Source organism: Thunnus albacares, chromosome 10 (assembly GCF_914725855.1).
Source record: "Thunnus albacares chromosome 10, fThuAlb1.1, whole genome shotgun sequence".
Classification (NCBI taxonomy): domain Eukaryota; kingdom Metazoa; phylum Chordata; class Actinopteri; order Scombriformes; family Scombridae; genus Thunnus; species Thunnus albacares.
In genome coordinates this window covers 16,864,588-16,889,615 of record NC_058115.1, presented here as the reverse complement: position 1 = coordinate 16,889,615, position 25,028 = coordinate 16,864,588, and the positions used below count along the sequence as shown (strand labels likewise).

General features: G+C 41.4%; 8 protein-coding genes across 17 annotated transcripts in view; all 8 read right to left on the bottom strand.

Moving 5' to 3' along the window:
- LOC122990858 (protocadherin gamma-C5-like) overlaps nucleotides 1-25,028 on the bottom strand; it is a 293,120-nt gene that overhangs the window by 95,650 nt on the left and 172,442 nt on the right. The window lies entirely within an intron of this gene.
- On the bottom strand, nucleotides 350-3,140 carry LOC122990877 (protocadherin beta-16-like). The gene has a single exon (XM_044364445.1). The coding sequence runs from the start codon at nucleotides 3,054-3,056 to the stop codon at nucleotides 606-608; it is 2,451 nt and encodes an 816-aa protein (XP_044220380.1). The 5' UTR covers nucleotides 3,057-3,140; the 3' UTR covers nucleotides 350-605.
- On the bottom strand, nucleotides 3,528-6,237 carry LOC122990931 (protocadherin beta-16-like). The gene is made up of 2 exons (XM_044364507.1): nucleotides 3,588-6,237; nucleotides 3,528-3,533 (listed from the first exon to the last, which is right to left on the bottom strand). Exons 1-2 carry the CDS (start codon nucleotides 6,066-6,068, stop codon nucleotides 3,528-3,530), a joined length of 2,487 nt encoding a protein of 828 aa, XP_044220442.1. The 5' UTR covers nucleotides 6,069-6,237.
- On the bottom strand, nucleotides 6,852-9,343 carry LOC122990930 (protocadherin beta-16-like). Its single transcript, XM_044364506.1, has one exon. It carries the CDS (start codon nucleotides 9,288-9,290, stop codon nucleotides 6,852-6,854), a length of 2,439 nt encoding a protein of 812 aa, XP_044220441.1. The 5' UTR covers nucleotides 9,291-9,343.
- LOC122990882 (protocadherin beta-16-like) lies at nucleotides 11,375-14,156 on the bottom strand. The gene has a single exon (XM_044364449.1). The coding sequence runs from the start codon at nucleotides 13,833-13,835 to the stop codon at nucleotides 11,400-11,402; it is 2,436 nt and encodes an 811-aa protein (XP_044220384.1). The 5' UTR covers nucleotides 13,836-14,156; the 3' UTR covers nucleotides 11,375-11,399.
- LOC122990885 (protocadherin beta-16-like) lies at nucleotides 15,083-17,615 on the bottom strand. The gene has a single exon (XM_044364453.1). The coding sequence runs from the start codon at nucleotides 17,512-17,514 to the stop codon at nucleotides 15,085-15,087; it is 2,430 nt and encodes an 809-aa protein (XP_044220388.1). The 5' UTR covers nucleotides 17,515-17,615; the 3' UTR covers nucleotides 15,083-15,084.
- LOC122990929 (protocadherin gamma-A2-like) lies at nucleotides 18,817-21,231 on the bottom strand. The gene has a single exon (XM_044364505.1). It carries the CDS (start codon nucleotides 21,223-21,225, stop codon nucleotides 18,817-18,819), a length of 2,409 nt encoding a protein of 802 aa, XP_044220440.1. The 5' UTR covers nucleotides 21,226-21,231.
- Nucleotides 22,551-24,988, bottom strand: LOC122990927 (protocadherin gamma-A5-like). Its single transcript, XM_044364504.1, has one exon. It carries the CDS (start codon nucleotides 24,951-24,953, stop codon nucleotides 22,551-22,553), a length of 2,403 nt encoding a protein of 800 aa, XP_044220439.1. The 5' UTR covers nucleotides 24,954-24,988.

Here is a 25,028-nt window from a genome sequence, read left to right as displayed (position 1 = left end):
ACAGAACCTAGCAAGTCAGCTTAACCTCATCCTAGTAGGTGTCCCTAGCTCTGATTTAAAAAAAAAGGCACTGCAGAGCTCCTTGCTGGCAATTTCAGTAATGACCCTAGAAGATCTGTGGATCTGCCAGTGTTTGTGCTTGGTGACTTTAACACTCCCAAACTGAATGCATTGTCACTACTTCAACCAACTATTCAACAACTCATTGCGACCAAATAGGTGTTCTGCTGATGGACATGTCACCCAAAAAGAAACTCGAGTCTGTTGTTCCATAATGTTCCAAATAGAGTTTTTACTCTAAATTTCCTATAAAGTCATTACCATAGATGATACACAACCTAGTCACCACAATGCACTGATTATTTACGTTAATTCTGCAACACCACTAATTATATTTACTAGTAAAAATGAGGATCAAAATGGGACAAAAACTTATATGTTGCAGAATTTTACACTGGAGACAACTATGTGGAGGTTTTATTAAGCACGTTAAACATGAAGTAGTGGATATTAAAGATGCCTTTATAAAATAATTGAAGATGTTGGTTGTAAGGATGGAAAATTATGTTCATTATGATTCCTATAGCATTCAAAGAGCCCCCAGATTAGTGTGGAACATAAGTGGTGCCATAAGAGGTGTAATGCAACACTTTGTTATATTCCAAGAGACTAACCTCTAGAGGAGAGTCTGGTTCATCCAGGATGCTCTTTTCATTCTGTATCCGCTGCATCGTCCCTGTAGAACTGGGGTCCATTATCAGCACGTTCTGACTACCAGCTCTGCCGAACTTACAGTCACTCTTTCTGGAGTCAGTCGTCCTGCACACCTCGTAATTGTACACGTGTTGGAGAGTCCCTGTCCCCAAAGTGTCTGAGTAACGTGGTGGATAATATGGAATCACAGGGAGATTGGAGTGATACAGGATGCGGGACTGTCTCCATCTGTAGATTTTCACTGATATAATAACCACTAAACACGTGATGAAGAGGAAGGAAACTACAGCCAGAGCCAACACTAAGTAAAAAGTCAGGTTGTCATTGTACTCCTTGTCGTGTGTAAAGTCAGTGAACTCTGACAGCACTTCAGGGAAGCTGTCCGCCACCGCCACGTTAACAATGACTGTAGCTGAACGAGAGGGCTGCCCGTTGTCCTCCACTATAACAGTCAGTCTTTGTTTCACAGCATCTTTATCAGTCACCTGGCGGATAGTTCTTATTTCTCCATTCTGTAAGCCCACTTCAAACAACGCCCTGTCTGTGGCTTTCTGCAGTTTATAGGAGAGCCAGGCATTCTGTCCAGAGTCCACATCAACAGCCACCACTTTAGTGACCAGATAGCCCACATCTGCTGAACGAGGCACCATTTCAGCCACCAGAGAGCCACCGGTCTGGACTGGGTACAGAACCTGAGGGGGGTTGTCGTTCTGGTCCTGGATCATTATTTTCACTGTCACATTGCTACTGAGTGGAGGGGAACCTCCATCCTGCGCTTTGACGCGGAACTGGAAATCTTTGATCTGCTCATAGTCAAAAGAGCGAACTGCATGGATGACTCCACTATCAGCACTAACGGACACATATGAGGAGACTGGCACTCCGTTAACAGAGGAGTCCTCCAGTATGTAGGAAACACGGGCATTCTGGTTCCAGTCAGCGTCTCTGGCTTTCACTGTGAATATAGAGAGGCCTGGTGTGTTGTTTTCTACAATGTAGGCCTCATATGAGCTCCTCTCAAAGACAGGCGCGTTATCATTCACATCAGAAATCTGTAAGGTGAGAGTGACGCTGCTGGAGAGGGAGGGCACTCCCTCATCAGAGCAAGTCACTCTAATATTATACTCAGAGGCTCTCTCTCTGTCTAAATCACTGTCTGTTACTAAGCTATAGAAATCATTTGAAGAAGTTGTAATCGTAAATGGTATGTTGCCATTTAATTTGCAATTTACTTGACCACTGTTACTTGAATCTGGGTCAAGGACACTGAACATAACTATAATTGTATTTTGGGCAGAGTCTTCTGGGATTGAATCAGATTTGGAAAGTATACTGATTACTGGCTTATTATCATTAATATCAATAACATCAACTATAATTTTACTGGAATCAGAAAGACCACCACTGTCTTTAGCCTCAATATCGATTTGGTAATACCTGGCTTTTTCAAAGTCAACTTCTCCAACTAATATCACCTCACCGTTTTCATTTATGGTAAATATGTCTGAAACACTATCCATAGTGGTCGACACTGAATAAGAAACTTCCCCATTTGTTCCTTTATCTGCATCAGACGCACTCACTGCGGTCAATGTTGTTCCTTTCGGAGAGTTTTCCGCTATGGCTGCCTTGTAAACCGACTGCGTAAAAACAGGAGCATTGTCGTTTGCATCGAGCACGGTCACATAAATCTTCACTGTACCAGACATCTGAGGTTCTCCTCCATCTACAGCTGTTAACAGCAATGATATCTGTTCCTCTTTCTCTCGATCTAACGGCTTGTGTAAAACCATCTCGACCTTTTTATTTCCGTCTGCCTGACTCTGTATTTTAAGTACAAAATTATCTGTTGGTTTCAAGCTGTAATTTTTCAGGCCATTTACACCAATGTCTGGATCGACCGCTCTTTCTAACACAAATTTAGACCCTGTAACTGCGGATTCGCTAATTTCAAAACGTTTCTCGTCATTTTTAAAACTGGGACTGTTGTCGTTGATGTCGGTAATCTCTACTGTTATTCGAAAAAGCTCCATTGGGTTTTCTAAAATAATCTGCAAATGTAAAGCACAAGGCGTCGTCTGTCTGCACAGCGACTCTCTGTCGATTCTCTCTTTCACTAGGAGGACTCCTCTTTCTCTACTCAGGTCGATGTATTCTGCACTGTCGCCCGTATATATGCGAGCTTTACCCGATTTCAGTCTTTTCACATCTAAACCTAAATCCCGTGCTATGTTTCCAACCACAGAACCCTTTGCCATTTCCTCCGGGATAGAGTAGCTGACTTGACCGAGAACTGAACCGAGAGAGAATATCGAGATGAAAAACAGTACTTGCCGTCTCATTGTTCTATCCACAGTTCACGTGCACCAAAAAATGTATTACACTGGGGTTCACAATAAAAATATATCCATACAAAAATGTATGGATACAAAGAATATCGATACAATCCGCAAATCTCGAAAAAGAGTCTGTTGACTTGATGTGTTCATCTAAAGGTAATCTGTCCGTGAATAGTGCCTTCTCGCCTTTTCTTTCTCTAAAATACTGGTATGTCATGGGAGGATCTGCTCCATATCTGCAACACGTTGACCAACAGCGGCCCATACAGTTCACAAATTGAAATTGCAAGAGAAGTAAACATCATATCAGTTGAAATAGCTTTAGGAATATGCAGTATTGGTCAAATAAAACAACTTTAAAAATAATTATCAAAAAGGGGCCTTGTCCATCCAAACTTCGCAAAAACATAAATGGTATGTATACCCGAGAAAAAACATAAAGTGAGAATAACCAATGTAACTGAAATCACATTGTTACAACTGTGAGAGAGAGGGTGAGAGAAAGAGAAAAAAAAGGCGAAACCAGTTACATACCACTGCATCTGTCCAAGGTGCTGTTTTTTTGTTTGCAGTGAGTAAACATATTTTAGACATGCAACTTTGACATAACCAAAGTCGGGAAACTCTAACCTCTAGAGGAGAGTCTGGTTCATCCAGGATGCTCTTTTCATTCTGTATCCGCTGCATCGTCCCGGTAGAACTGGGGTCCATTATCAGCACGTTCTGACTACCAGCTCTGCCAAACTTACAGTCACTCTTTCTGGAGTCAGTCGTCCTGCACACCTCGTAATTGTACACGTGTTGGAGAGTCCCTGTCCCCAAAGTGTCTGAGTAACGTGGTGGATAATATGGAATCACAGGGAGATTGGAGTGATACAGGATGCGAGACTGTCTCCATCTGTAGATTTTCACTGATATAATAACCACTAAACACGTGATGAAGAGGAAGGAAACTACAGCCAGAGCCAACACTAAGTAAAAAGTCAGGTTGTCATTGTATTCCTTGTCGTGTGTAAAGTCAGTGAACTCTGACAGCACTTCAGGGAAGCTGTCCGCCACCGCCACGTTAACAATGACTGTAGCTGAACGAGAGGGCTGCCCGTTGTCCTCCACTATAACAGTTAGTCTTTGTTTCACAGCATCTTTATCAGTCACCTGGCGGATAGTTCTTATTTCTCCATTCTGTAAGCCCACTTCAAACAGCGCCCTGTCTGTGGCTTTCTGCAGTTTGTAGGAGAGCCAGGCATTCTGTCCAGAGTCCACATCAACAGCCACCACTTTAGTGACCAGATAGCCCACATCTGCTGAACGAGGCACCATTTCAGCCACCAGAGAGCCACCAGTCTGGACTGGATACAGAACCTGAGGTGGGTTGTCGTTCTGGTCCTGGATCAGTATTTTCACAGTCACATTGCTACTGAGTGGAGGGGAACCTCCATCCTGCGCTTTGACGCGGAACTGGAAATCTTTGATCTGCTCGTAGTCGAAAGAGCGAACTGCATGGATGACTCCACTATCAGCACTAACGGACACATATGAGGAGACTGGCACTCCGTTAACAGAGGAGTCCTCCAGTATGTAGGAAACACGGGCATTCTGGTTCCAGTCAGCGTCTCTGGCTTTCACTGTGAATATAGAGAGGCCTGGAGTGTTGTTTTCTACAATGTAGGCCTCATATGAGCTCCTCTCAAAGACAGGCGCGTTATCATTCACATCAGAGATCTGTAAGGTGAGAGTGACGCTGCTGGAGAGGGAGGGCACTCCCTCATCAGAGCAGGTCACTGTAATATTATATTCAGAGGCTCTCTCTCTGTCCAGATCACTGTTTGTTCTTATGCTATAGAATCCATTCGATGTATTTTCGATAATAAAAGGTACATTATCACTCAGAAAACATTTAACCACTCCATTAATATCCGAGTCAGCATCATGCACATTCATAACAGCAACAACTGTTTGAAACGTGGCATCTTCCGGTATAGATTGTGTAGTTGACATCAAATCTATCACTGGAATATTGTCATTTACATCAATAATGTCAAATACTATTTTGCATGAGTCAGTGAGCCCACCTTGATCTCTTGCTTTAACATGTAACTGATAATGTTTTGATGTTTCATAATCTATTTTTCCAATCAAATGTACCTCCCCACTTGTCCCATGTATTTCAAATAAATCCATAATTCCGTCGGTGTTACTCGAAATAGAGTACGTCACGACGCCATTTGTGCCTTGATCTCTATCTGTGGCTGTTACAATCATTAATGACGTTCCCTTTGGGGAGTTTTCCATTAAACTAGCTTTATATGTTGACTGCGTAAACACTGGAGCATTGTCATTCGCATCTAATACAGTTATGTGGATCTGCACTGTCGCTGAGAGCTGGGGTTCACCTCCGTCGATTGCTGTTAATGTAAGAGTCAATTGTTCTTGTTTCTCACGATCCAGAGGTTTCTCCAAGACCATCTCTACCTCCTTTTCTCCACCTGCATTGTCGTTGAGTTTTAAAGCGAAATTATCTGTTGGGTTGAGGGAGTAGCTTTTGAGTCCATTTATACCAACGTCGTAATCTAATGCTTTCTCTAATACAAATTTTGATCCCGTGACAGTCGATTCGCTGACTTCAAATAACATATTATTCATTTTGAATATAGGGGCGTTGTCGTTTATATCTGTTATTTCTACTGTAACGCGATAGAACTCGATAGGACTTTCCAAAATAATCTGAAAATGTAAAGCACAGGGAGTCATTTGTTTGCACAACGCCTCTCTGTCTATTTTCTCTTTGATGAGAAGGACTCCCCTTTCTTTATTTAACTCGATGTATTCAGCGGTGTTTCCAACATGCAAGCGAGCTTTTCCTGTTTTCAGCCGTTTTAAATCTAAACCTAAATCTTGTGCTATGTTGCCGACCAACGAGCCTTTCGACATCTCCTCGGGAATAGAATAGCTGACCTGCCCGAGCACGGGACTAAGAACAAGCATCGAGAAAAACAATAGTACTTGCCGTCTCATTGTTTCGCTCGACGGTTCTTTAAGATCAATACGAATCAGGAAATAATCCACAAAGAAGACAGTCGTATTCCACAAATTGTAGGACAAAGGATGAAGGAGCCGTCCACACAAATCTTGATCAAAATATTTCCATTTCCTTTGCCCGTATTTAGTGCTCCCTGTAACTGCGACTGTGCATTGTGTCGACCTTGCCTCCAACAAATCTAAATGATCTGGGAGGTGCTGGTGAAGTCTGCAGTGGAACTACAACACACTGGCCAACAGCGTCCCTAAGAGTACAGAACATGAAAATGCACACGACTGGGACAAGACGGAGCCCCAGCATTGTAATGTTAAAAACATATTATTCAAAGTACTAGAAAGAGTCGCTTTGTGTAGCATGAGCCCTCGTGATGTTATAGTTGTTTTTTTTAAATTGTGGAAGCACAAAGAATTGAGAGAGAAAACAGAATAAACGTGTCTAAATAACGTCACAGTATGTCAACTGTATCCCACGTGTTTCTGTTTCCAGTACATTTTACAGGAAAAGAAAATACACCACGGTAACATTAAGTCACACACAAAGGCACGCGCTCACAATCAAATGCTTGCACACACATATAATCATTGCATGTAGCTTCAATATTCAATTAACATGCCAGAGAAAATACATAGTGACTGAGTTCTTAGACAAATCTTGCATTAACCTCATGAAGGATGATTTGTCAAGCGCTGTCCGTGGTGCTGAAACAATTTGAGCTCACCATGGAAACTCAGCTCAAACGAATACTGTAAAAGTATGTTTTAAATGGCAAATATACATAAATTAGATGACGGCTTTGTAACGAAAGGACAAACCTCTAGAGGAGAGTCTGGTTCATCCAGGATGCTCTTTTCATTCTGTATCCGCTGCATCGTTCCTGTAGAACTGGGGTCCATTATCAGCACGTTCTGACTACCAGCTCTGCCGAACTTACAGTCACTCTTTCTGGAGTCAGTCGTCCTGCACACCTCGTAATTGTACACGTGTTGGAGAGTCCCTGTCCCCAAAGTGTCTGAGTAACGTGGTGGATAATATGGAATCACAGGGAGATTGGAGTGATACAGGATGCGAGACTGTCTCCATCTGTAGATTTTCACTGATATAATAACCACTAAACACGTGATGAAGAGGAAGGAAACTACAGCCAGAGCCAACACTAAGTAAAAAGTCAGGTTGTCATTGTATTCCTTGTCGTGTGTAAAGTCAGTGAACTCTGACAGCACTTCAGGGAAGCTGTCCGCCACCGCCACGTTAACAATGACTGTAGCTGAACGAGAGGGCTGCCCGTTGTCCTCCACTATAACAGTCAGTCTTTGTTTCACAGCATCTTTATCAGTCACCTGGCGGATAGTTCTTATTTCTCCATTCTGTAAACCCACTTCAAATAGCGCCCTGTCTGTGGCTTTCTGCAGTTTATAGGAGAGCCAGGCATTCTGTCCAGAGTCCACATCAACAGCCACCACTTTAGTGACCAGATAGCCCACATCTGCTGAACGAGGCACCATTTCAGCCACCAGAGAGCCACCGGTCTGGACTGGGTACAGAACCTGAGGGGGGTTGTCGTTCTGGTCCTGGATCAGTATTTTCACAGTCACATTGCTACTGAGTGGAGGGGAACCTCCATCCTGCGCTTTGACACGGAACTGGAAATCTTTGATCTGCTCGTAGTCAAAAGAGCGAACTGCATGGATGACTCCACTATCAGCACTAACGGACACATATGAGGAGACTGGCACTCCGTTAACAGAGGAGTCCTCCAGTATGTAAGAAACACGGGCATTCTGGTTCCAGTCAGCGTCTCTGGCTTTCACTGTGAATATAGAGAGGCCTGGAGTGTTGTTTTCTACAATGTAGGCCTCATATGAGCTCCTCTCAAAGACAGGCGCGTTATCATTCACATCAGAGATCTGTAAGGTGAGAGTGACGCTGCTGGAGAGGGAGGGCACTCCCTCATCAGAGCAGGTCACAGTAATATTATACTCAGAATGTCTCTCTCTGTCCAGATCACTGTCTGTTACTAAACTATAGAAATTATTTGTTGTTGTTTTCAAAGTGAAAGGTATATTTTCATTAATAAAGCATCTCACGTTACCGTTTTCTCCCGAGTCCTTGTCCTCGATGTTTATCATTGTAACAACTGTATGTAGTTTGGCATCCTCTGATATAACAGTAGACTTTGACATAATGTTGATTTCCGGCTTGTTGTCATTCATGTCTTGTACATCGACTATTAATTTGCACGAATCTGTGAGTCCTCCTTCATCACTAGCAAGTAGACTTATTTGATAGTTTCGGGACTCCTCAAAATCTATATTTCCCATTAAGCTGACCTCACCGTTTTCCTTATTTACGTCAAATAATTTCCTTATATCATCTAATGCATTCGTGATTGAATATGTTATTTTACTGTTAGAACCCTGATCTGCATCTGAGGCTGTAACAGTAGCTACAACTGTGCCTTTAGGTGAATTCTCAGTAACTGTAGCTTTGTATGTGTGCTGTGTAAAAACGGGAGCATTATCATTAGCGTCTAAAACTGTAATAAGAATCATCATTGTTCCTGACATCTGCGGCTCTCCTCCATCTACAGCCGTTAACACCAGAGATATCTGCTCGTGTTTCTCTCTGTCTAAAGGCTTCTGCAGCACCATCTCAACATTTCTATTTCCATCAGCGTTATTGTGCAGTTTCAGAGCAAAATTGTCTGTTGGTTTTAATTCATAGCTTTGAACACCATTAATTCCAACATCAAGATCCACGGCCCTTTCCAGCAGAAATTTTACCCCGGTGATCGCAGACTCACTAATTTTGAATTCCATTTCACTTTTTTCAAAGGTTGGTGCATTATCATTGATGTCTGTAATCTGGATTGTAACACTGTAAAATTCCATAGGATTCTCCAGAATTATCTGAAAATGTAAAGCACACGGCGTCGTCTGTTTGCATAGCGCCTCTCTGTCGATTCTCTCTTTAACAAGGAGGACTCCCCTTTCCCTATTCAGCTCGATGTACTCGTCGCTATCTCGGGTATAGATTCGAGCTTTACCAGACGCTAAACGGTTGGTTTGCAAACCTAAATCATGTGCTATATTTCCTACTAAAGATCCTCTGGCCATTTCCTCCGGAATAGAGTAGCTGACCTGCCCGAGCACTGAGCCGACGAAGAGGAGACAGATAAACAGCAGTACTTGCCTCGTCATTGTTCTATCCGATTTTTTCAGTGAGATTCAGTATGTTTAAATCCCATAAAACTGATAACGTTTCAGGTATCATATGTCAGTTTAGCAGCTCCATAATCCATACAGATGAAAGGAAAGTCTCAAAGGTCGCCGTGTCTTTCTCAAATATTCCATATGACTCGCATGTCCGTTCTTTCCCGATCTCTTTCTTTATTATGTCGATGTTACATGGGAGGTGCTGTTATAACCCTACTCGCAGCCGTCGACACTCTAGTCAACAGCGGCCCTAAGAGTTCACACTGTAAAACTGCAGAAATCCAACATTAATGAATCTGCTCAGAGGACTTACTTTCAAGAAATCTGAACTGGATTTAAAGCTGTTAAAACTACAGTGGTAATGTTATTCCTTGAACTCTACTGATCATCTTGAAAGCCATGTTTGCATGTTTGTTACGGTTATCTAAAGTCACTTTCAGTAGTGGAAGAAGTATTCAGATCCTTTACTTAAGTAAAAGTACCGATACAGCGATGTAAAAATACTCCAATACAAGTAAAAGTCGAGCATGAAAATTCCTACTTAAGTAAAAGTACATAAGTATTAGCAACAAAATGTACTTAAATTATTAAAGTTCTCATTTCTTCCCTCTGACTGATATATTATTATATATGACATCATTAGATTATAAATACTGAAGCATCAGTGTATCAGTAGCATGTTACTGTTGTAGCTGCTGGAGGTGGAGCTAGTTTAAACTACTTTGTATACAGTTAGCTAGTTTAGTCCACTGGCTCTCAACCTAGGGGTCAGGCCCCTCTAGAGGGTCACCAGATAAAATGGGAGAGGAAAGAAGAAGAAAACACAATTCTGATACACAAATCTGTTTTCAGTTTCTGGAATTTATCTCTAATCTTTGATTTTTGGTGAAATATTGGATCATTTGGACATTTATTGAAATGAAACCATGTGAGGAGTATAGAGAGAACAATCATTATTTGGTGGAGCTGTTAACAACTCATAGACATCTGAAATGTGACCCCGACTACACACTGCTTTTTGTAAGACGTGAAAAGCCAAAAAGGTTGGAAACCACTGGTTTCATCTTTAAAGATGCACTGTAATTTAAAAGCTTGTTATGTTATCCATTGACTCATTTTTTTTAATTGAAAAGTAACTTAAGTTGTCAAATAAATGTAGTAGAGTAGAAAGTACAATATTTCCCTCTGAAATGTGGTGGAGTGGAAATATAAAGTAGCATAAAATGGAAATACTCAAGTAAAGTAAAAGGACCTCATAACTGTACCTGAGTACAGTGCTTGAGTAAATGTACTTTCTTTCTACAACTGGTCACTTTAACAATGGGATGATGTATTTATATGATGTCTCACATTCAAAAGGTATGAAACAATGTAAGTAAGAGTAACAATGACATACATATCAAAAATCTCTAAAACTTCACCACAAATCTGGTTAATGTATAAACAGATCTCATAAAGTGGGAACACAGAACACAGGTAAAGATGCCGATAAAGTGTATGTCGCTGTCCAATGTTCTGAAATGGACAAAGTGTGAACAACAACAACGACATGAATGTCCTCCAAAACGTCTGTTACAATACACGCATTCATGTACCAAAGTGATTTAACTTTTCAGTAAGTAATGCCCACAGAAGATATTAATGACCACTAAGAAGACACATATAATAAACACATATCTATTTAGAGCTCCTCAGTGTATGTTTAAAGTCAGTAGGAAAAAGTAAGAAAAGGGGATATGAATATGGGAGAGGAGTACTTCAAAAAAATCAGCTGGGCTTTCCTAGATTAAGCAAAGACAGAATGCAACAAATGACAGTTGTGTATCTGCCTTTTGAACCAAATAAATCGCAGAACCAAACATAGCAAGGACGTCTAAAAAAATTAGAACACTGAACTCATATATTTTAGAGACAAATTATAATATAATAGGCCTACAGAGTAAGGACAGAGAGTGTAAGACAACATGAAGATGATCCCATAAACCTGCTATGGCCAATTATTTCTACAAGAAAAACTACTTGATTTAAGTTTTAAAATGCAATTGTTAATGGTGTGTAGACAATAGAAACATGTAAAGCAGTCTAAACTTGTTGTCAGTGAACAAACATACAACTTTGACATAACTGAAGGGGGGGCATTCTAACCTCTAGAGGAGAGTCTGGTTCATCCAGGATGCTCTTTTCATTCTGTATCCGCTGCATCGTCCCTGTAGAACTGGGGTCCATTATCAGCACGTTCTGACTACCAGCTCTGCCGAACTTACAGTCACTCTTTCTGGAGTCAGTCGTCCTGCACACCTCGTAATTGTACACGTGTTGGAGAGTCCCTGTCCCCAAAGTGTCTGAGTAACGTGGTGGATAATATGGAATCACAGGGAGATTGGAGTGATACAAGATGCGAGACTGTCTCCATCTGTAGATTTTCACTGATATAATAACCACTAAACACGTGATGAAGAGGAAGGAAACTACAGCCAGAGCCAACACTAAGTAAAAAGTCAGGTTGTCATTGTACTCCTTGTCGTGTGTAAAGTCAGTGAACTCTGACAGCACTTCAGGGAAGCTGTCTGCCACCGCCACGTTAACAATGACTGTAGCTGAACGAGAGGGCTGCCCGTTGTCCTCCACTATAACAGTCAGTCTTTGTTTCACAACATCTTTATCAGTCACCTGGCGGATAGTTCTTATTTCTCCATTCTGTAAGCCAACTTCAAACAGCGCCCTGTCTGTGGCTTTCTGCAGTTTATAGGAGAGCCAGGCATTCTGTCCAGAGTCCACATCAACAGCCACCACTTTAGTGACCAGATAGCCCACATCTGCTGAACGAGGCACCATTTCAGCCACCAGAGAGCCACCGGTCTGGACTGGGTAGAGAACCTGAGGGGGATTGTCGTTCTGGTCCTGGATCAATATTTTCACTGTCACATTGCTACTGAGTGGAGGGGAACCTCCATCCTGCGCTTTGACGCGGAACTGGAAATCTTTGATCTGCTCGTAGTCAAAAGAGCGAACTGCATGGATGACTCCACTATCAGCACTAACGGACACATATGAGGAGACTGGCACTCCGTTAACAGAGGAGTCCTCCAGTATGTAAGAAACCCGGGCATTCTGGTTCCAGTCAGCGTCTCTGGCTGTCACTGTGAATATAGAGAGGCCTGGTGTGTTGTTTTCTACAATGTAGGCCTCATATGAGCTCCTCTCAAAGACAGGCGCGTTATCATTCACATCAGAGATCTGTAAGGTGAGAGTGACGCTGCTGGAGAGGGAGGGCACTCCCTCATCAGAGCAGGTCACCGTAATATTATAACCAGAAGCTCTCTCTCTGTCCAGATCACTGTCTGTTACTAAACTATAGAAATTATTTGTTGATGTTTTTAAAATGAAAGGGACATTTTCGCTTATAAGACATTGCACTTTTCCGTTTCCTCCTGAATCCTTGTCCTCAATGTTTATCATTGTAACGACAGTATTTAGTTTGGCATCCTCTGATATTACATTTGATTTTGACATGATGTTGATTTCCGGCGTGTTGTCATTCATGTCTTGAACATCGACAACTAATTTGCACGAATCTGTGAGTCCTCCTTCATCACTAGCAAGTAGACTTATTTGATAGTTTCGGGACTCTTCAAAATCAATATTTCCAATTAAAGTAACGTCGCCATTTTCCTCATTTACCTCAAATAATTTCCTGATATCGTCTAATGTATTCGTGATTGAATATGTTATTTTACCATAAGAATCTCGATCTGCATCTGAGGCTGTAACAGTAGCTACAACTGTGCCTTTAGGTGAATTCTCAGTAACTGTAGCTTTGTATGTGTGCTGTGTAAAAACGGGAGCATTATCATTAGCGTCTAAAACCGTAATAAGAATCATCATTGTTCCTGACATCTGCGGTTCTCCACCATCTACAGCTGTTAACACCAGAGATATCTGCTCTTGTTTCTCTCTGTCTAAAGGCTTCTGCAACACCATCTCAACATTTTTATTTCCATCAGCGTTATTGTACAGTTTCAGAGCAAAATTGTCTGTTGGTTTTAATTGGTAGCTTTTAAGATCGTTTATTCCAACATCAAGATCCGCAGCTCTTTCCAGTACAAATTTTACCCCGACCGTCGCAGACTCACTAATTTTGAATTTCATTTCACTTTTTTCAAAGGTTGGTGCATTATCGTTGATGTCTGTAATCTGGATTGTAACACTGTAAAATTCCATAGGATTCTCCAGAATTATCTGAAAATGTAAAGCACACGGCGTCGTCTGTTTGCATAGCGCCTCTCTGTCGATTCTCTCTTTAACAAGGAGGACTCCCCTTTCCCTATTCAGCTCGATGTACTCGTCGCTATCTCGGGTATAGATTCGAGCTTTACCAGACGCTAAACGGTTGGTTTGCAAACCTAGATCATGTGCTATATTTCCTACTAAAGATCCTCTGGCCATTTCCTCCGGAATAGAGTAGCTGACCTGCCCGAGCACTGAGCCGACGAAGAGGAGACAGATAAACAGCAGTACTTGCCTCGTCATTGTTCTATCCGATATTTTCAGTGAGGTTCAGTATGTTTAAATCCCATAAAACTGATAACGTTTCAGGTATCAAATGTTAGTTTAGTAGCTCCATAATCCATACAGATGAAAGGAAAGTCTCAAAGGTCGCCGTGCCTTTCTCAAATATTCCATATGACTCGCATGTCCGTTCTTTCCCGATCTCTTTCTTTATTATGTCGATGTTACATGGGAGGTGCTGTTATAACCCTACTCGCAGCCGTCGACACTCTAGTCAACAGCGGCCCTAAGAGTTCACACTGTAAAACTGCAGAAATCCAACATTAATGAATCTGTTCAGAATACTTGCTTTCCTGAAATCTGAAGTGGGATTAAAGTTGTTAAAATACAATGGTAATATTATTCCCTGAGCTCTGTTGACCATGTTCAGAGCTATGATTGCATGTTTGTTACTTCCATTTACAGTCACATAAACTATGGGATGCTGTATTTACATACTGTCTCATATTTAAAAGGTAAATCATAATTTAGGTAAACACGTATCAATGACATACAGTTACATATCAAAGCCGTGCAAAACAATTTAACCTAAAATATTAATAATGTACAAACAGATCTTAACATATAAAGTGGGAACACAGCGGTAATGGTGCCGATAAGGAGTATGTCGCTGTCCAATGTCCTGAAATGGACAAAACCTGAACAACGACATAAATGTACTGCACAACTCCTGTTACAATATATGCATACATGTACCAAAATTAATAAACTTTTCAGTGACTGATACCAACAGAAGATATCAGTGACCTCTACGTAGACGAATAATAACCACATATCTATTTAGAACCCGTCAGTGACTGCTCAAAATCAGTAGCAAGAAGTAAGAAAAACGGATATGAATATGGGAAGGAAGTATTTTAACAAATCAGCTGAGATTTCTTAGATTAAGCAAAGACAGAATGCAACAAATGACAGTTGTGTATCTGCCTTTGGAACCAGCTAAATCACAGAACCAGCAAGGACGTCTAAAAAGAAATTAGAATACCGAATTCATATATTTTAGAGACAGAATCTAATACAATAGGCCTTCAGAGTAAGGACAAAGCGTTAAAGACAACATGAAGACGATCCACTAAACCTTCTATTACCAATTATTTCTACAAAAAAAACCTAACAAAAACATACTTGATTAAAGTTTTTAAAATGTCTTCAGCAATGGTGTGTAGAAACATGTTAATGCAGTCTAAACTTGTCAGTGAACAAACACATTTTAAACATACAGCTTTGACATAACCAAAGACGGGGGCATTCTAACCTCTAGAGGAGAGTCTGGTTCATCCAGGATGCTCTTTTCACTCTGTATCCGCTGCATCGTCCCTGTAGAACTGGGGTCCATTATCAGCACGTTCTGACTACCAGCTCTGCCGAACTTACAGTCACTCTTTCTGGAGTCAGTCGTCCTGCACACCTCGTAATTGTACACGTGTTGGAGAGTCCCTGTCCCCAAAGTGTCTGAGTAACGTGGTGGATAATATGGAATCACAGGGAGATTGGAGTGATACAGGATGCGAGACTGTCTCCATCTGTAGATTTTCACTGATATAATAACCACTAAACACGTGATGAAGAGGAAGGAAACTACAGCCAGAGCCAACACTAAGTAAAAAGTCAGGTTGTCATTGTACTCCTTGTCGTGTGTAAAGTCAGTGAACTCTGACAGCACTTCAGGGAAGCTGTCCGCCACCGCCACGTTAACAATGACTGTAGCTGAACGAGAGGGCTGCCCGTTGTCCTCCACTATAACAGTCAGTCTTTGTTTCACAGCATCTTTATCAGTCACCTGGCGGATAGTTCTTATTTCTCCATTCTGTAAGCCCACTTCAAACAGCGCCCTGTCTGTGGCTTTCTGCAGTTTATAGGAGAGCCAGGCATTCTGTCCAGAGTCCACATCAACAGCCACCACTTTAGTGACCAGATAACCCACATCTGCTGAACGAGGCACCATTTCTGCCACCAGAGAGCCACCAGTCTGGACTGGGTACAGAACCTGAGGGGGGTTGTCGTTCTGGTCCTGGATCAATATTTTGACAGTCACATTGCTACTGAGTGGAGGGGAACCTCCATCCTGCGCTTTGACGCGGAACTGGAAATCTTTGATCTGCTCATAGTCAAAGGACCGAACTGCATGGATGACTCCACTATCAGCACTAACGGACACATATGAGGAGACTGGCACTCCGTTGACAGAGGAGTCCTCCAGTATGTAAGAAACACGGGCATTCTGGTTCCAGTCAGCGTCTCTGGCTTTCACTGTGAATATAGAGAGGCCTGGTGTGTTGTTTTCCACAATGTAGGCCTCATATGAGCTCCTCTCAAAGACAGGCGCGTTATCATTCACATCAGAGATCTGTAAGGTGAGAGTGACGCTGCTGGAGAGGGAGGGCATTCCGTCATCAGAGCAGGTTACAGTAATATTATAATGAGAAGCTCTTTCTCTGTCCAGATCACTGTCTGTTACTAAACTATAGAAATTACCCGTCGATGTTTTTAAAATGAATGGCACATTTTCGCTGATAAAACATTTCACGTTTCCGTTTTCCCCTGAATCTAGGTCCTCAATGTTTATCATTGTAACGACAGTATTGAGTTTGGCATCCTCTGATATCACATTTGACTTCGATATTATGTTAATTTCGGGCTTGTTATCATTTACGTCTTGCACATCAACAATCAATTTACAAGAATCTGTGAGTCCTCCGTCGTCACTAGCGAGTAAATTAATTTCAAAATGTCTTGACTTTTCGAAGTCAGTGTCGCCAATTAATGAAACTTCACCGTTTTCTTCATTTATCTCAAATACTTTCCTGACATTGTCTAATGTATTCGTGATTGAATATGTTATTTTACCATTTGAACCTTGATCTGCATCTGAGGCTGTAACAGTAGCTACAACTGTGCCTTTAGGTGAATTCTCAGTAACTGTAGCTTTGTATGTGTGCTGTGTAAAAACGGGAGCATTATCATTGACGTCTAAAACTGTAATAAGAATCATCATTGTTCCTGACATCTGCGGCTCTCCTCCATCTACAGCCGTTAACACCAGAGATATCTGCTCGTGTTTCTCTCTGTCTAAAGGCTTCTGCAGCACCATCTCAACATTTGTATGACCATTGGCGTTATTGTGGAGTTTTAAAGCAAAATGACCTGTTGGTTTTAATTCGTAATTTTGTAGATCATTAATTCCCACATCAAGATCCACGGCCCTCTCTAAGACAAATTTTGCCCCGGTGATCGCAGACTCACTAATTTTGAATTTCATTTCACCTTTTTCAAATGTTGGTGCATTATCATTGATATCTGTAATCTGGACTGTAACACTGTAAAGCTCCATAGGATTCTCCAAGATAATCTGAAAATGTAAAGCACAAAGCGCCGTTTCTGTACACAGCGCCTCTCTGTCGATTCTGTCTTTGACAAGGAGGACTCCTCTCTCTCGGTTGAGCTCGATGTACTCGTCGTTGTTCCTAGTATAGATCTTAGCTTTACCGGATGCCAAACGTTTGATTTCTAAACCTAAATCTTGTGCTATGTTGCCCACTAAAGATCCTCTCGACATTTCCTCTGGAATAGAGTAGCTGACCTGCCCGCACACTGAGTCGAGGAAAAGGAAAGAGATGAACAACAGTACTTGCCGATTCATTGTTCTATCCGATTTTTTCCCCCAGTGAGGCTCCACAGTCTGCTTATATTCCACAAAACAGATACCCTTTAGATTCCAATGTCAAATTTCAAATTGACAACTGCATGATCCACGGATCAGAAGGAAATCTCTTGTAGGTCGAAATCTCTTTTCCTTTTTCAAAAATAATACATATCCCGAACTGTCTGTTCGTTGCCCGTCGTGTTCTCTCTGTATTATGTCGATGTTACATGGGAGGTGCTGCTATAACCCTGCTCTCAGTCGTCAACACTCTGGTCAACAGCGGCCCTAAGAGTTCATATTATAAAACTGCACAACAACAACTCAAATTTAACTCTGGAAGAACTCACTGTAAACCATCTGGAAATCTAGTTACAATACATCTACTTAAATTACAATTTGTTTTCCCCCCAAGAGACTGCTTGCAGACACGATTGAAATTAATCATGTTTACTGTCTAGGTCTTTACAGTAATATATTTGAAGATAAAAGACATTCAATTTAAAACATTATGTTTATGAGATCTTACAGTTATAGCAAGTGTCAGCTTGTATATAAAATCATATTGAAAGACTGGAAAGGGATTAAAAAAGTTCAGAAAACAAAGGTTTGCACAAATCATGATAATAATGGACAATTAATGAGACAAAAAGAAAAAGAGACTGATAACCCGTGGGGACAGACAGGTTACATGTGGTCATTCTGTTAATGTCGCTGTCCAGTGTTCTGAAATGAGATAACCCCGAATGACGGCCCAGAAATTCAAGCTTGGCACGCATTTTTCGGGTAAAGTGATGCCGTATAGCACCTTGATTCTTTGAGAAAAAAAATCTTCAACATCAACGACAGTTATAATAATAAATGATAACAGTGAAAATGATACCAATAAGAGCAACCCATACTGTTTCTTCGGAGGAAAGGTTGAAGTTAAAATATGCTTGAACATACCTTTGGGGGAAATTACATATTTTCATTTTCCACTCTGAGCTAGTTAAAGTTAATGATCCACAAACAACCATTTGGAATATACAACGCCAAAGAGGCGGAGCACCTGTGTAATCGAGGTCCACAGCGATGGTGCGAACATTCGTGCAAACTATTCAGCTAACATTTTAAAATGTGATCCACCGGTACTCCCAAACCAAATGAACTAGACAGGAAGGAAAAAAAGAAAAGTAAATCTGAAATGTATGAGATTAAGTTACCGGTGTACAAACCATGTCGCCTAAAAAAGTCACATGAAATATGATGCCCCCCTGTTTGTAACTTTGAAAAGTACTGTACTATTAATTATAGTCTAAATCATGAATGTTTACAAAGTGGTCTAACCTCTAGAGGAGAGTCTGGTTCATCCAGGATGCTCTTTTCACTCTGCATCCGCTGCATCGTCCCTGTAGAACTGGGGTCCATTATCAGCACGTTCTGACTACCAGCTCTGCCAAACTTACAGTCACTCTTTCTGGAATCAGTCGTCCTGCACACCTCGTAATTGTACACATGTTGGAGGGTCCCTGTCCCCAAAGTGTCTGAGTAACGTGGTGGATAATATGGAATCACAGGGAGATTGGAGTGATACAGGATGCGAGACTGTCTCCATCTGTAGATTTTCACTGATATAATAACCACTAAACACGTGATGAAGAGGAAGGAAACTACAGCCAGAGCCAACACTAAGTAAAAAGTCAGGTTGTCATTGTACTCCTTGTCGTGTGTAAATTCAGTGAACTCTGACAGCACTTCAGGGAAGCTGTCCGCCACCGCCACGTTAACAATGACTGTAGCTGAACGAGAGGGCTGCCCGTTGTCCTCCACTATAACAGTCAGTCTTTGTTTCACAGCATCTTTATCAGTCACCTGGCGGATAGTTCTTATTTCTCCATTCTGTAAGCCCACTTCAAACAGTGCCCTGTCTGTGGCTTTCTGCAGTTTATAGGAGAGCCAGGCATTCTGTCCAGAGTCCACATCAACAGCCACCACTTTAGTGACCAGATAACCCACATCTGCTGAACGAGGGACCATTTCAGCCACCAGAGAGCCACCGGTCTGGACTGGGTACAGAACCTGAGGTGGGTTGTCGTTCTGGTCCTGGATCAATATTTTCACAGTCACATTACTACTGAGTGGAGGGGAACCTCCATCCTGCGCTTTGACACGGAACTGAAAATCTTTGATCTGCTCGTAGTCAAAAGAGCGAACTGCATGGATGACTCCACTATCAGCACTAACGGACACATATGAGGAGACTGGCACTCCGTTGACAGAGGAGTCCTCCAGTATGTAAGAAACGCGGGCATTCTGGTTCCAGTCAGCGTCTCTGGCTGTCACTGTGAATATAGAGAGGCCTGGTGTGTTGTTTTCTACAATGTAGGCCTCATATGAGCTCCTCTCAAAGACAGGCGCGTTATCATTCACATCAGAGATCTGTAAGGTGAGAGTGACGCTGCTGGAGAGGGAGGGCACTCCCTCATCAGAGCAGGTCACAGTAATATTATACTCAGAATGTCTCTCTCTGTCCAGATCACTGTCTGTTACTAAACTATAGAAATTATTTGTTGATGTTTTTAAAATGAATGGCACATTTTCGCTGATAAAACATTTCACGTTTCCGTTTTCCCCTGAATCTAGGTCCTCAATGTTTATCATTGTAACGACAGTATTGAGTTTGGCATCCTCTGATATCACATTTGACTTCGACATTATGTTGATTTCGGGCTTGTTATCATTTACGTCTTGCACATCCACAATTAATTTACAAAAATCTGTGAGTCCTCCGTCGTCACTAGCGAGTAAATTAATTTCAAAATGTCTTGACTTTTCGAAGTCAATATTTCCAATTAATGAAACTTCACCGTTTTCTTTATTCACTTCGAATATTTTCCTGACATTTCCTAATGTATTCGGGATTGAATATGTTATTTTACTATAAGAACCTTGATCAGCATCTGAGGCTGTAACAGTAGCTACAACTGTGCCTTTAGGTGAATTCTCAGTAACTGTAGCTTTGTATGTGTGCTGTGTAAAAACGGGAGCATTATCATTGACGTCTAATACTGTAATAAGAATCATCATTGTTCCTGACATCTGCGGCTCTCCTCCATCTACAGCCGTTAACACCAGAGATATCTGCTCGTGTTTCTCTCTGTCTAAAGGCTTCTGCAGAACCATCTCAACATTTTTATTTCCATCAGCGTTATTGTGCAGTTTCAGAGCAAAATTGTCTGTTGGTTTTAATTCGTAACTATGAACTCCATTAATTCCCACATCAAGATCCACGGCCCTCTCTAACACAAATTTTGCCCCGGTGATCGCAGACTCACTAATTTTGAATTCCATTTCACTTGTTTCAAATGTTGGTGCATTATCATTGATGTCTGTAATCTGGACTGTAACACTGTAAAACTCCATAGGATTCTCCAAGATAATCTGAAAATGTAAAGCACAAAGCGCCGTCTCTGTACACAGCGCCTCTCTGTCGATTCTGTCTTTGACAAGGAGGACTCCTCTCTCTCGGTTGAGCTCGATGTATTCGTCGTTGTTCCTAGTATAGATCTTAGCTTTACCGGATACCAAACGTTTGATTTCTAAACCTAAATCTTGTGCTATGTTGCCCACTAAAGATCCTCTCGACATTTCCTCTGGAATAGAGTAGCTGACCTGCCCGCACACTGAGTCGAGGAAAAGGAGAGAGAGGAACAGTACTTGCCGATTCATTGTTCTATCCGATTTTTTCCCCCAATGAGGCTCCACAGTCTGCTTATATTCCACAAAACAGATACCCTTTAGATTCCAATGTCAAATTTCAAATTGACAACTGCATGATCCACTGATCAGAAGGAAATCTCTTGTAGGTCGAAATCTCTTTTCCTTTTTCAAAAATAATACATATCTCGAACTGTCTGTTCGTTGCCCGTCGTGTTCTCTCTGTATTATGTCGATGTTACATGGGAGGTGCTGCTATAACCCTGCTCTCAGTCGTCAACACTCTGGTCAACAGCGGCCCTAAGAGTTCATATTATAAAACTGCACAACAACAACTCAAATTTAACTCTGGAAGAATTCACTGTAAACCATCTGGAAATCTAGTTACAATACATCTACTTAAATTACAATTTGTTTTTTCCCCCAAGAGACTGCTCGCAGACACGATTGAAATTAATCATGTTTACTGTCTAGGTCTTTATAGTAATATTTTTGAAGATAACAGACATTCAATTTAAAACATTATGTTTATGAGATCTTACACTTATAGCAAGTGTCAGCTTGTATAAAAAATCATATTGAAAGACTGGAAAGGGATTAAAAAAGTTCAGAAAACAAAGGTTTGCACGAATCATGATAATAATGGACAATTAATGAGACAAAAAGAAAAAGAGACTGATAACCCGTGGGGACAGACAGGTTACATGTGGTCATTCTGTTAATGTCGCTGTCCAATGTTCTGAAATGAGATAACCCTGAATGACGGCCCAGAACTTCAAGCTTGACATGCACTTTTCGGGTAAAGTGATGCCGTATAGCACCTTGATTCTTAGAGAAAAAAAATCTTCAACATCAATGACAGTTATAATAATAAATGATAACAGTGAAAATACGAGCAATCCATACTGTTTCTTAGGAGGAAAGGTTGAAATTAAAATATACTTGAAAATACCTTTGGGGAAAATTATATATTATCATTTTCCACTCTGAGCTAGTTAACGTTAATGATCCACAAACAACCATCTGGAATATACAACGCCAAAGAGGCGGAGCACCTGTGTAATCGAGGTCCACAGCGATGGTGCGAACATTCGTGGAAACACGTAAAATCAAAAGACAAATTATTCAGCTAACATTTTAAAATCTGATCCACCGGTACTTCCAAACTAAATGAATTAGACAGGAAGAAAAAAAAGAAAAGTAAATCTGAAATGTACGAGATTAAGTTACCGGTGTACGAACCATGTCGCCTTAAAAAAGTCACATGAAATATGATGCTTCCCTGTTTGTAACTTTAAAAAGTACTGTACTATTAATTATAGTTTAAATCATGAATGTTAACAAAGTGGTCTAACCTCTAAAGGAGAGTCTGGTTCATCCAGGATGCTCTTTTCATTCTGTATCCGCTGCATCGTCCCTGTAGAACTGGGGTCCATTATCAGCACGTTCTGACTACCAGCTCTGCCGAACTTACAGTCACTCTTTCTGGAGTCAGTCGTCCTGCACACCTCGTAATTGTACACGTGTTGGAGAGTCCCTGTCCCCAAAGTGTCTGAGTAACGTGGTGGATAATATGGAATCACAGGGAGATTGGAGTGATACAGGATGCGAGACTGTCTCCATCTGTAGATTTTCACTGATATAATAACCACTAAACACGTGATGAAGAGGAAGGAAACTACAGCCAGAGCCAACACTAAGTAAAAAGTCAGGTTGTCATTGTACTCCTTGTCGTGCGTAAAGTCAGTGAACTCTGACAGCACTTCAGGGAAGCTGTCCGCCACCGCCACGTTAACAATGACTGTAGCTGAACGAGAGGGCTGCCCGTTGTCCTCCACTATAACAGTCAGTCTTTGTTTCACAGCATCTTTATCAGTCACCTGGCGGATAGTTCTTATTTCTCCATTCTGTAAGCCCACTTCAAACAGCGCCCTGTCTGTGGCTTTCTGCAGTTTATAGGAGAGCCAGGCATTCTGTCCAGAGTCCACATCAACAGCCACCACTTTAGTGACCAGATAGCCCACATCTGCTGAACGAGGGACCATTTCAGCCACCAGAGAGCCACCAGTCTGGACTGGGTACAGAACCTGAGGTGGGTTGTCGTTCTGGTCTTGGATCAATATTTTCACAGTCACATTGCTACTGAGTGGAGGGGAACCTCCATCCTGCGCTTTGACGCGGAAGTGGAAATCTTTGATCTGCTCGTAGTCAAAAGAGCGAACTGCATGGATGACTCCACTATCAGCACTAACGGACACATATGAGGAGACTGGCACTCCGTTAACAGAGGAGTCGTCCAGTATGTAGGAAACACGGGCATTCTGGTTCCAGTCAGCGTCTCTGGCTTTCACTGTGAATATAGAGAGGCCAGGTGTGTTGTTTTCTACAATGTAGGCCTCATATGAGCTCCTCTCAAAGACAGGCGCGTTATCATTCACATCAGAGATCTGTAAGGTGAGAGTGACGCTGCTGGAGAGGGAGGGCACTCCCTCATCAGAGCAGGTCACAGTAATATTATAACCAGAAGCTCTTTCTCTGTCCAGATCACTGTCTGTTACTAAACTATAGAAATTATTTGTTGATGTTTTTAAAATGAATGGCACATTTTCGCTGATAAAACATTTCACATTTCCGTTTTCCCCTGAATCTAGGTCCTCAATGTTTATCATTGTAACGACAGTATTGAGTTTGGCATCCTCTGATATCACATTTGACTTCGACATTATGTTGATTTCGGGCTTGTTGTCATTTACGTCTTGCACATCCACAATCAATTTACAAGAATCTGTGAGTCCTCCGTCGTCACTAGCGAGTAAATTAATTTCAAAATGTCTTGACTTTTCGAAGTCAATATTTCCAATTAATGAAACTTCACCGTTTTCTTTATTTACTTCAAACATTTTCCTGACATTTTCTAATGTATTAGTGATTGAATATGTTATTTTACCATTTGAACCTTGATCTGCATCTGAGGCTGTAACAGTAGCTACAACTGTGCCTTTAGGTGAATTCTCAGTAACTGTAGCTTTGTATGTGTGCTGTGTAAAAACGGGAGCATTATCATTAGCGTCTAATACTGTAATAAGAATCATCATTGTTCCTGACATCTGCGGCTCTCCTCCATCTACAGCCGTTAACACCAGAGATATCTGCTCGTGTTTCTCTCTGTCTAAAGGCTTCTGCAGCACCATCTCAACATTTTTATTTCCATTGGCGTTATTGTGGAGTTTTAAGGCAAAATTGTCTGTAGGTTTTAATTCGTAACTATGAACTCCATTAATTCCCACATCAAGATCCACGGCCCTCTCTAAGACAAATTTTGCCCCGGTGATCGTCGACTCACTAATTTTGAATTCCATTTCACTTTTTTCAAAGGTTGGTGCATTATCATTGATGTCTGTAATCTGGACTGTAACACTGTAAAACTCCATAGGATTCTCCAAGATAATCTGAAAATGTAAAGCACAAAGCGCCGTCTCTGTACACAGCGCCTCTCTGTCGATTCTCTCTTTGACAAGGAGGACTCCTCTCTCTCGGTTGAGCTCGATGTACTCGTCGTCGTTCCTAGTATAGATCTTAGCTTTGCCGGATACCAAACGTTTGATTTCTAAACCTAAATCTTGTGCTATGTTGCCCACTAAAGATCCTCTCGACATTTCCTCTGGAATAGAGTAGCTGACCTGCCCGCACACTGAGTCGAGGAAAAGGAAAGAGATGAACAACAGTACTTGCCGATTCATTGTTCTATCCGATTTTTTCCCCCAGTGAGGCTCCACAGTCTGCTTATGTTCCACAAAACAGATACCCTTTAGATT

Bases quoted from the DNA above. Each gene is read 5' to 3' on its own strand.
- LOC122990885 (XM_044364453.1), bottom strand. From the start codon at position 17,514: ATGAATCGGCAAGTACTGTTGTTCATCTCTTTCCTTTTCCTCGACTCA.
- LOC122990877 (XM_044364445.1), bottom strand. From the start codon at position 3,056: ATGAGACGGCAAGTACTGTTTTTCATCTCGATATTCTCTCTCGGTTCA.
- LOC122990882 (XM_044364449.1), bottom strand. From the start codon at position 13,835: ATGACGAGGCAAGTACTGCTGTTTATCTGTCTCCTCTTCGTCGGCTCA.
- LOC122990930 (XM_044364506.1), bottom strand. From the start codon at position 9,290: ATGACGAGGCAAGTACTGCTGTTTATCTGTCTCCTCTTCGTCGGCTCA.
- LOC122990929 (XM_044364505.1), bottom strand. From the start codon at position 21,225: ATGAATCGGCAAGTACTGTTCCTCTCTCTCCTTTTCCTCGACTCAGTG.
- LOC122990931 (XM_044364507.1), bottom strand. From the start codon at position 6,068: ATGAGACGGCAAGTACTATTGTTTTTCTCGATGCTTGTTCTTAGTCCC.
- LOC122990927 (XM_044364504.1), bottom strand. From the start codon at position 24,953: ATGAATCGGCAAGTACTGTTGTTCATCTCTTTCCTTTTCCTCGACTCA.